This window comes from Crassostrea angulata, chromosome 6 (assembly GCF_025612915.1).
Source record: "Crassostrea angulata isolate pt1a10 chromosome 6, ASM2561291v2, whole genome shotgun sequence".
NCBI lineage: Eukaryota > Metazoa > Mollusca > Bivalvia > Ostreida > Ostreidae > Magallana > Magallana angulata.
The window spans coordinates 18,733,901-18,745,969 of NC_069116.1; the positions used below are offsets into that span (position 1 = coordinate 18,733,901).

General features: G+C 32.0%; 1 protein-coding gene across 3 annotated transcripts in view; it reads left to right on the top strand.

Moving 5' to 3' along the window:
* Window positions 1–1,179: 1,179 nt before the first annotated feature.
* LOC128188396 (arf-GAP with coiled-coil, ANK repeat and PH domain-containing protein 2-like) overlaps window positions 1,180–12,069 on the top strand; it is a 32,012-nt gene continuing 21,122 nt past the window's right edge. For 2 of the 3 annotated variants that reach the window (XM_052859416.1, XM_052859417.1), the window contains exons 1-11: window positions 1,180–1,369; window positions 4,632–4,689; window positions 5,040–5,098; window positions 5,374–5,434; window positions 5,789–5,806; window positions 6,865–6,918; window positions 7,138–7,196; window positions 8,311–8,494; window positions 8,771–8,815; window positions 9,032–9,127; window positions 9,685–9,759. In XM_052859416.1, the coding sequence (XP_052715376.1) occupies window positions 1,317–1,369; window positions 4,632–4,689; window positions 5,040–5,098; window positions 5,374–5,434; window positions 5,789–5,806; window positions 6,865–6,918; window positions 7,138–7,196; window positions 8,311–8,494; window positions 8,771–8,815; window positions 9,032–9,127; window positions 9,685–9,759 (762 nt within the window). In that variant the 5' untranslated portion in view covers window positions 1,180–1,316. The remainder of the gene's footprint in view (window positions 1,370–4,631; window positions 4,690–5,039; window positions 5,099–5,373; window positions 5,435–5,788; window positions 5,807–6,864; window positions 6,919–7,137; window positions 7,197–8,310; window positions 8,495–8,770; window positions 8,816–9,031; window positions 9,128–9,684; window positions 9,760–12,069) is intronic. The other variant, XM_052859418.1, reaches the window with a different exon arrangement.

Here is a 12,069-nt window from a genome sequence, read left to right on the forward strand (position 1 = left end):
TAGCAACTTCATTAAGTTAAAATTGAATATGTTCAATCGTGTCCCAGAATAGTTCCACTTTGTTCAGAACTTTTCAAAAGACATAAATGGTTTAAGTTAATGAGTTAATTCTATAATTGCACTTACATAATAATTGCTATGCTATCAATTTTCAGATTTTTAAGTATTCCTATTATTAATAAAAGAAGAAAAATTACAAGGAGAAAACCTGTCAATGTGACAGCAAACCAGGTTTTCTGTTGTGTGAACAGTATATCCATAATCCATTTGTCAACCCTGAATTGATAAGCACTACCTATCCAGAGAAATAAGATAATCTGTATGCAATATTTTTGCCAAAACTTTTTTTTCTCCAAAATCCTAGCAATATGCACACCTTTAATATATGTACAATTGGTCTGAAAAAGAACTTCCTATCTTGAAAACTGTAGGAGGATTTATCCATACAATAAGGGTACCCTTTTGGAAGCCACCCACCCACCCGCCATTTTCATCATTTCAATAACAGAATTTTTCCTTTGGAAAACCCGGTTTAAAAAAGTATAAAGTTTTTCCCAAACAAAAATGAAATGTTAAACAACTATAATATTTAAAGCATCCTGATAATGTGCATCTCAGGCGTTCTTTTACATATAGAAAAGAATGCGTGTAAAAGTGTATGATTTTGGCAATCTGAAATTAACCTTCCCTTCCCCGCTCTACTTCTACGTTTGAGGAAGATTTTGAACTTATATTAATATAGCAGTACATCTTTTATTTATTAAAATAGCTTTGAAAATTGAATCAATTATAAATTTATTATTTCTATATCATAGAGTCGACGTAGCACTATAAAACAATCTGACATATCCTGCATCTGTATTTAACAATATATCCAATGGCCTTGAGCCAGAACAAAAGACATAATGAGCAATGAAGGTGAACTGCACACGACCTATTCAAGGTCTCCCACGTATCCTCTATTTTCATGGGTGACATTTCATTTGAACAATCAATTTTGTTAGAAAAATATAAATAAATGAATATGCAATGAAATTCATTTCCATAATTTAAATAAACAACAAAGAAAACTTTGAAAATAAATGAAGGGCATACCAACTGTCTGTAGCTTCACGAGTCGGAAGTTGGATCAATTTGTCAAGGCAAATCTCGTGTGAACTCTCGTGCAACTGCACCAAAGCGTCACCTGGCGTGATAACGGGTTATTAACATGGAAGTAGGAGGCAAATCATCTGTGGTGAAAATGTAAACATGGTTTTTTTTATGCAGCAGTTAAGGATCATGTAAGCTGAGGAACACGCAAATCAATAAATAAAATGAAACCAACAATAGATTTTAAGGAGTGCCTGAAAGATTCTCCTAAATTTCGGTAAGAAACTGAAACCGAAAATAAACTGCAAGGCCTACTGCAGTAGAGATGTATCAAAATATGTACATTATGTTTTGATCACGTTGATAACTTAATTTTTATTCATTATTTGAACCACATATAATTAAGTTTACGTATGTTATATAAATAGATCTTTTCAATACTAAGTTGATTGCTCTGAGCCTCATTTGATGGAAAGTTTACTGGGATTGAATATGATATAATGTTATACTATAGCTATAATGTTTGTTGAATCACATTTGTATATAATAAGATATCATCGATCTCTGTTGACCCTATCACTCAATTAAGATACTTTAGATTGGCACCTTTTATCTTTCGTTATATCAAATGTTATATAGTTCTTTATGCCTAATCACCTGCATGCAATTATAATTAATTCAAAGGTGCTTTCAGTTTTCTTTTCACTTTCAAAATTTGGCTAAAAGCTCAACATTTGGTATAAGACATATAATGTATTTTACACATATGCTACATTATTATGTTATTGAAAACTTATTCAAGAGTACTTTGCACCATTAGACACAGCAAAGACATACCGGTTAATATTTATTACCTTAAGTAATATACAACAAATCAGTTAATAAAATTTTCATGAAATCACAAATGAAAAAAACAGAGATTTGTTTTATCTTTATTGATTGTGAGAGATGGTTTGCAGTGTCTACTAGAATTGAATAAAAATTTTTAGTTGAATTTGATATGGATCGATAGTTACATGACTTTTCTGATGGGAAATGAATGTTTTCAATAAATAAACACTGTAAACCATTTTTTAAAACTTTAATTCATTTACAAGAAATTTTAAAGAGATTTGCTAGAGCCTCATTGTCACAAAATTTCTTGCTTTGGACTAGTATTTGCCATATATATGTAATAAAAAGAGTTGTGGTTAAGACCAGTTGGACGCAATAAGAAGTCACCCAGAATTAATTCATCTCAGGTAAATCTTAAAATAAAGTGGTCCTGAATTATAGTTTGATTACAGTATATTTTTCAGCCAAAAGTAAATTTAATTCATTTCAAAACCCTACATGATATCAATTTAGAAATGGCAATTTAAGTGTTCTACATTTATAGAAGTAAGGAAATTTGTACTTTTACTTCCCATACCAAAGGTTCTTGGTGTCACTTTGGGCATTGGCTCGGAAAATGGCTCCAATAGCATTTTCACTGTATTTGCATTTTGCAACATGAGAATAGTCAAGCTATTTTAATTCATTATCAGCACTAGCAAGGGAGTCTATAATCCAGTGTAAGAAAAGATAGTTCTTTCAAGCTTTCATAACAAATTGGTTCTGAATCTACTGTACTTTTCAAGTAATTAGATAATACCGCACACTACTGGTATAATTCACAGAAAATCTCCTTTAAAAAATCCTAATGATTCAAGATATTAAAACATGTAATCTAGAATAGAATATAGTAGAAAAAATTGTTGAAGTATATGCAAGACTTAACATCATATTTGAATCAAGGAAGCTCTTTAAAAATGGACTGCAATTCCACTAGATTTTAACAAACAACGAAACATATATTTTGAGTTACCAAGTTAGGAAAATCTGATATAAATAGTGGAATTTAAAGATAAAGAGAATGCAAGGAAGGAAGACGGTAAATAATAACTTATGAAGCTTTAAGTTTATGATTATTAATCAGGGGTGAGGTAGGGGAGTTAGCTAAGGAGTCCATTGGGTGTAACTGCATGCATCTTATTGAGTGCATGGCTTGTGGGCAGGAAGTTTTGCAGCAGCATTTTTAAATGGTTGCCAGATATTTCTCTGAAAAGACAACTTCTAAGTTGTTGAATGTAAAGATTCTTATTAATTAGATTCCTGAATCTTAAAATATTGGCAATCTGTTTTGTCTGTTCTCTTTGCAAGACAGGATTTTCACATGGAAAAGGCATTTGTGTATAATCAATTGCATTAGGTCCCTCCAGATACCTAGGGGAAGTGTTTACATTATTCATCAAAGAGGAACAGCAATTTGTTCAAGCTGGAGAAACTCCTACAGTGTTTATATTCATGTATTCATACTGGTCTCATAGCTATTCTCGTCGTACAAGAGGAAATACACAGTGTAACCGCAAACTTGAGAATTATATCATATATTAAATAATGATAAGATCAATATTTGCGTTGAAATAACTTTAAAATAGTTCACACTTGTTTCATTACATGTATTGAAAAAAAAACCACTTTCCTAATTTCCTATGCAAAGCATTGTTTTTATAATAATTATTTTAGTCGTTCCCTCAACATTTATCAGAGACATTGCAGAAACAGAAACAGGTTTTAATTTTGATCAAGTGTTTCATATCATAAATATAGATGACCAAATTTTTTTTATTTGATGTTTTATAATTTTGTCTAAATTTCTTTAATGCTGTTTTATTGTATGGTCATTACGGTAACTACCTGTAGATAAACAACTCTAGGGACAACCTTACATGTATACACACAAAGCTTGACCTTGGCTGTGTAGTTTTATGTATATACTCTGCCTGCATAGAAATGACAAGGGGTATGACTACATGTACGGGCCATAAACACTGGAAATTTTATTATCATATCAGCACAAGTGTACACTTCCTTTGTTCAAAAGAAAGTATTGACATCAGGGTTTTTTTTTGTGGAGTTCATTGTTGACTGTTTTAAAATGTTTCATTTCTGCCCCCAAAACTACAGTATTGACTATGCATCATAAAGTTCATAGTAACCTCTCTAGTAGGCATCAAAGACTATGCCTCAAAGTTATCACTGTTATGTCAGTGTGGGATGTTGATCAAATTTTGACTACAGCAGAATGGACAGAATGACCAGACTGTTGTCAGGTCAGAAGTGTTAGCCCATAGAATACCTTTTTAGACATTCTAATGTCATGACAATGACATACAGTATACTATCTCTAACAGTAGATTTTTTCATGTGAAGTACATGAAATTACAGGGAAACAGTCTCTAATCCTACCTCTAAACTCTGTTTGCATCCTTCCCAGGTGGATGCTTTATTCAGAATACTTAATTAATATATTATGTAATACTATTTAGACTACCAGTAAAACATCTTTATTTTCAAAGCCAATCTATTACCTAATACCCCCGGTAGGTACCTAACTGGCTAAGAGTGCTTATAAATTGGCATACAGAAGTATTGTTTTATTTATGACAGTATAATGGTCAGTATAATGGATTTTGCACACTTGACATATTGTATAGTGTTTCTCTTTTTTTTTCCAGGGCCTCCTTAGAATCTGCGGAAACAGATGTGGATGTCCTGGAAGCAAGGCTAGAAAGGGTGAGTTGATGTTTGATTTCAGTCATTACAAAAAATGGATGTACTTACATATGGAAGTACGCATTCAAGTCAGTTCTCATTTTCATTTAGTATTTTGAGTGGATTTAAACCATTTTTTTTCAAAATGTTTACCGGCTTTCTTTGACTATTCCTGTTCATTAAATTGTAATTTTGTTTGATATAATTATTATCCTAATTAATTAATTAATTTTGGTGTTTGGTGCAATATAATGTTTTCCATGTGATGAAAAGGAAATCGTTTTATTTGTGGAAAGTTAGATGCCTTCCCATATTAATTTATTTTGTACCTCATTAAGTTCGATTCCTTCTCACATTGATTTATTTTGCAGCTCGTGAAGCTCTGCACTCTGATGATAGAGACTGGGAAGTCATATAAGCGTGCCAGTAGGTAAGGAATGCAGGAAGTTGTCATGGTGATAGTAAACTCTCCATGGCACAAAAATTAGAGGAATTAAATGCCTGTGATAATTCTTTATTTCTCACACCCCACATTCCCAATCAAGAATTTTATAGGGGTTAGAAAGAAAAACAATTTTGATTTAAGTCAGCACTTTCATAACATGTTATCAACAAAAAAGAGTTTTCTCTGATATTATTTTGGCATTCAATATTACTTGGAATTTGATGATTGTTTTCATGATTATTTAATATACTTTTTTGTAGTGATTTTGTTACTGGGGTTCGAGATTTGGCAGCATATTTTAAGGATGACAACATGATGTCTGTAAGTTGAATTTTATTTTGGTTTAATTGATAATGATTAGACCAGTGCAATAATCTTATTGTCTATCTTAATTTTCAGAGTGGCATCATACAAAAAATATAGGGATAAACACCAGGGAGCATGAGTAAAATGGAATTGTTCTATAAATAAGCAATTATTGTAGCAAGAAGTTATGAATGTTGTGACTTTGAAATCATCTGCTGTTTACAAAAATGAAATTTTCTGTTTCCTTCAATTATTTCTAAAATTGTTGTTTTTTTTAGAAACCAGGAGGTTTGACCTTTTATATAAACTTGTTGCTATATATTAAGTTTGTATTCCCATCAGTAACTTATTTTGTTTTTACAATGATAGGATGATACAAACGTATCAGTAAGTATCCCAGACTGCATTTGGTCCAGTTCCTGCTGCTAATTAGCTACACATAGCAACAGCATTTAGCAGGAACCAGACTAGGTTTTATTTCTTTGAGCATGACCACTTTATATTCAGTGCTTTCTATTGACTTTCTGTTACATAGTTTTTACTGTTTTTCATCTAACACACCACACACACCATTTCCCTGCTCCATACAACAAAGTCATGACCCCAACTCACAACATCTCTCAAAATGCACCAAATCAAATCACAAAAATGATTAAAAAAGGAATTGTTGGTTTATTTGCAGAGTGTAATTAGTTGTTCAAGCCAGGAACTTAGATTAGCTTTTTGCCAATAGAAAATTAAAAAGGCATTTAATTTTTGTTTGATGATAAACTTAGCAGGTCGGTATTATCAGAGAATAAATGTATCAGTTAGCATTCTTGCACTGATGTGAATGTGTATCCAATGAAAGAATGCCATTAAGTATTTGCTATTGATGTTTGAAATTCAGGCATACAGTTCATTTAATTGCATGCATGTTCTTGTTTTCCTTTATTTTCTGATTCGAACCTGTTCTGCTACTTGTTTTAGCATCCTACTGCCATTATCATGATTTTAACACCATACAGATAAGACTGCATGTACATGCATTGTTAAGTCTCATTAAATTGTATGAGCATTGTTCTTCAAACCTCACATTTAAAAATTTTATGAAAATAATACTTACGAGTTGTTGAAGGGTAGTAACATGTGGTGTCACATGTACTTTATTTACCTTTCATTTTATTGGCAAGGGAATGTTTTTGTAAAAGCATGGATGACTGGAACTGAATATTTTAAATCAGTTTATTTTGTCTTTGATGTGATGTTGCTTTTCTGGGTACTAATAATTTTGTGGAATTTTGTGGCATCTTATTTAAGTTAGGGAGTTTGAACAATTCCAGACCTGCTATGTGAAATATTGATAAGAAAGGAAATTACCACCATGTTAAGTTTAACAGAGTCTCAGTTATATTTATGTAATGTGTTTTGTTAGTGAAGTCAGTTTTTATTTGTTTTACTTTCAGAACTGTTTGAATAAATTTGCCCATGAAATGGGAGAGATGCTGAAGTATTTCAATGTAAGTCAGTCTCCGTCTCTGTCTACTACCAGTATGTAAAGTATATACAAACCAAGTTACTGTAGGGCACACATGTCTTGTTTTAGTGTGTTTGGAGTATAGTAGGGTAAATGATTTATCTTTGTTAATCAATTTTTATTGTTTGTCATATAAAAAATCCCTCTTTTTATCTTTCCTTGTAATGTTTGTTTTAATTCTTGATATTTGTTTCCTTTGCAGATTTTAATGGACCAAGCTAATAGATCTGTTTGTAAAAATCTCAACAACTTTGTGAAACAGTAAGTGTGTTTGGATAACCAGCAAGTGATTTTTACTGGTAACAATCCAGTCATGTTTTGTATTTCAAGTGCAGGTAAACTTATATATAGTAAATAACCAGGGTTGTGTCCTTGTATTCACGGTCTGTGCATTATTCTCAAAATCCTTTGTTTGGTTTTTTTGAGATATTGCAAATTTATTAACTCGGTGAAGTTTAATTTGTTACAATTGATAGGAAAGTAAATGAGGAAAGAAATAAACCACTCCCCATCAAATACAAAACACCTTAACTAAAAGAGTGCATCTTACCCAATTAACAACAGTCAAATCTATCTTGAAATTAATGAGACTTAAAAACTTCATATTATCGAAGAGTTAGAGATTGAGGGGTAAATGTATACAAAGAAGTATATGTTGGGATTTCCAACTGGTATTGGGTACCAAAGAACTATATATGATATTAGTCTAATTTGGCCCCCAAAATTCGCTATTTTTAAAATGATTCAGGTACATTAATTTGTTGTGTTATTTTATAAAAGAGTTGACATGAAATATGTTTTTCACCTATTTATTTGATTTATATGCACTCACTGGCAGTATATGACGTCAGAAGTGACGCTATTTTTATAATTCAACCAAAATCAACCAAAAATTGACACTTTTCTTATCTTTTTTCGAATGGGAAATATAGAGCGACTCTTTGAACAAGAACGAACTTTTTGTCACTTATAAGTATTGGAAAGATACATCTTTGGTGAAAATATTTTGTTTGTTCAAGCAGTCGCTCAATGTTTTCTTAAAGAAAAACTGCCTCAAAACAAGCCGTTTTATGCTAAAAATGCGAAAATGGCGGGAAAAGGTAAACTTTATGATGTCATATTTTTAAATTGTGGGACCTAAAAACAAAATGAAAATTATGAAAAAACTTCAAATGTATATTTGCACAAATAAAACAAAGAATTACAGTAAAATGACAATGTTCATTTTAGGGGGCCATTTTAGGCTCAAACCATATATAGTCCTTTGAGATAATTATCAATAATGGAGATTCTGAAGTCCAGTTGTGGTTCAGTGATGCAAACCTTAGACTGGGCTGTCAGCATACTGATTTATCGGAATTTTCTTTTCTTTTAGAGACATAAAAAAAGTAAAGGACTCCCAGAAGGATTTTGAGAAAGCGAGTAGTGAGCTGGACAATGCAATCAACAGAAACGCCGGCGTGCCTCGCACAAAGACACAGGAGTGCGAGGAGGCCGGCACAATGCTAAAGGCCAAGAAATCATGCTTCGCTCACACCTCAGTAGATCATGTATTTCAGGTGATCTCGCAATGGCAGTTTTTAAAAGTGTTGTTTTATTAAGTCTTATAAGATATTGAATAATAATATACTGCATTTTTAATGATCTGATTTTATCAGATTCTGCATTATGGTGAAATTTGATTAAAAAAAAAAGATAGTGTTTTAAATAAATTGCATTTGATTTTATCTGTATAAGTACTTTTTATAGTTTGAAAATAATGATTATTTTGGTTAAAATGCTTAATATTTTTATGATTAAATTGTTTGATAAAACTTTGAGTTAATCTGTTACAGATCAACATATTAAATTCAAAGAAAAGATATGAAATCTTAGAAACGGTAAGTATTGTGCTCTTGTGTCAATGAATATGCTATAGCTGTTTAATATTATGATGAAGTGTTGATAAAAATCTGTTTTTGTGTTTAACTTCTTACATAAATCATGTTGGAGAATTTCATTTCATGTAATTTTATGGTAATTAAGGTAAAGTTTTCCTTTGGCAGTTAAAAATTGATAAAGTCAAACTATGATACATTTTTTTTTATTATTTTCAGATGCTTTCCTTCATGCATGCTCATAGCACATTCTTCCATCAAGGTCACGACCTTTTCAAGGAGTTTGAGCCGGAGATGAAGAATGTAGCCTCCCTGGTCAGTCTAACTACATCTGTAGATTTATTATTTTACACAAGTACTTAATTCTGTGTCAAATTGCTGCTAGAATATTAAAAAGTGAGCATTGAACTTATATTATAAACACATTAAGATAAAAGCGAGATCCTTTAGGTTTGCTTCTCACAATTTTATGCAGATATTAAATCATGCATTTAGTTCGATATCTTTAGTACATGTACATCTGTAGACTTCAAACATAGTCACTCTCAATCAAAGTTCTTACATTAATAACAGTAGTTATGCAAATGTCGTTTAATTTTGATGGTAAAACAGTAACTTGATGCAAAATAGTTCTTTTCCATTATATATTTTACTCAGTACAGATTTTTTTTTCTTTGTGCGATCTGTATAGTTCTGTTCACGTGATTTATATGTAAAATTGACTTTGATTTACCCAGTTGTTTAGTATAAAACTGTATTGTCATTGGTATTAATCAGAGACAGTTTTCACCATTTCAGAGGTTGATTTGAATGTAAAAATAGAGAATTTGATGAATTGTGCTAATGTGTTTTTAAAAAAATCCAACTTTTAGGTGGAAAATTTAAGTGCCAAAGCTAGTCAAGAGAGAAAAGAAATGGAAGAAAGGCATTCATTGGTGCAAAAAAAGGTAGGAAGTGTAAATTGATTTCACTGAAAATGAAGAAAGGGCAATAACTCTAGAGTAGATTGAATCAGAAACTGCATAAAGATTGTCAGTATAATGTAGACGTGGAAAACATTACAGTGTTTTTAATTTCACTATGTTCACGGTGAGACAATTTTCCATGAACATTAAGCCACTGTGAATATTGAGCTGTGCATTCACCATCTCCGTGTAGGCCGCCATTACAGATGCATGTATCCTTGAGCGGGGCCTAAGTTACCACTTGTTTATCGTAATCATAGAATATTTAATATTCATTAAATATAGCAAGCATGAGTATTACGTTAATTCACTACAATTAATATCAGAATTAAACAACTATTTATAACGGAAGATTCATTTCATCTTTATCTCTGCGGCCCTATCGAAGCCATCGTGAACACAGGTGCTAATTGTCACTTATTATCTCGGACATCTCCTTAGGGCAAAGAATCCTGTACAACCATGATGTTGTCTGTGATCGACATTCATATTGAGCAGTTCATTTTAAGATTGATTGATTATGAAGGTGTAGTTCTCTTTAACAGATTACATGTGCGTTCCCCCCCACCCCCCCTAATTTTCATGCCCAAAAATCAGTTGCGAATTATACACCAGTGCTTATTACATTCGACACAGACTTATATTACTATTCTCATCGCACTTAAGGCTTTAATTTTACGTTATTCAAAATAAAAATAATGTAAATACATGATGCAGGTTCATCACTTATCAGATTTTTACAATCAGGATTTACCTTTACGTAAAACTTTAGACACGTGAAATTAAAGACGTTTACAGTATTGGTTGTTCATAATTAGCTGCCTGTATCTTGCATGTTTTTGGTGGTTTGTTGCCAGTCATTTACACCGTTTATGAACATTATTCTTATGAGTTAATGTGCTTATTCCATGCCCTGATTCACATTAAAGTTGGCTGAATTTATACATTTTTTAAATTACCATTCAATTTACCAAATATAAAATGCAATTGTGTATAATACACACCCCCGTTGGGACTGAAAACTCATGAAAAACCTAGTCCAAGTGTATAATATGCACCAAGACTTTTGACCAAAATGTCATGGTATTTCAGGTAAAAAGGGAAAAATTTTCATCCTTGATGTAACGTTTCTGACGTAGATTTTTTAAAAAGTCTTGTCTGTCTACTTACCAGTAATCTTCAAACAGCCCGAAGGGGTGACCAGATTACAGAAAACAGGGTATTCTCTCGAGATGTTGCAAATAAAGGTGAAACTATGAGTTGTTTTATTGTAATTAATCGAAAAGTCACTCTTCATGTGCCTTAAATGCATAGTAATGCTAAAAACATGTGGTAGGCTAACTCAATCAGGCCTGCAATCGTGATCTATTGCACAGATCTACTAACAACATCTGTAATGGTGGGGTACACAGAGATGGTGCAGGTGTCACTACAGTATTAAATTTTACTATATACATGTACCCCGGTACTCTTAATACCAAAATTGTGTAACTTTAGATACAGATTAAAAATTAAAAAGGAACTTCTGGGAAAAGTCCTCTTGTCATATTTTTAAACAACACTTCATTTACAATCTAGTAGCAAAAAAACGAACGTGCATCTGGCTTTTTCACCCCCTCTGGAAACAACACGCAATTCAAATGACCTCACATTGTTACAAAACCTGGATAGTCATGACATAGACCAAAGCATGAACATTGTACTACATATATACACATGTTCTTGTTGCAAGAGTAAAATTTAGTTTCTTTGCTATAGAAAATATTATTGATGTGTAAAAGAGTCATTTTTTGTACTTATTGTTTTAAATGGATATCAACTACTGGTATTCATGATGTGGATTAATTACTAACATACAGATATTAAATGGACTGAAGGTTGTTAAATTGTTTTGCCTTTTACCGATAGGTGTAAATAGTTTGAATGTGCTTGGGAATAGAGCTCTGTATTGGTTTTGTTTTCATAAAGTTTTTGTTCACTGATTTATAACCTCCTCAGGTACATAATGAGTTCTAGAGCAGTGACCCTGGTCCATTAACCTCACCTGCTGTGACTCCTCACTTTATCAGGGAGGCGGCCGTTTATTGTTTTACCTGGTGGGATACCAAGTAATGACCTAAGATTTTCATGTCTAGCTATTAGCTGATCTTCATGCGTAGTTTTAATAGCTTTAGGGATATTGTTGCCAGTATTTATCTGCATCAGTTTTATGATTTGGTACATGCAGACATATTTGTATGGTTTAGTTAGATGTTTGTTGATTAACTTGTTTTTCCCTTCTAAACAATGTTT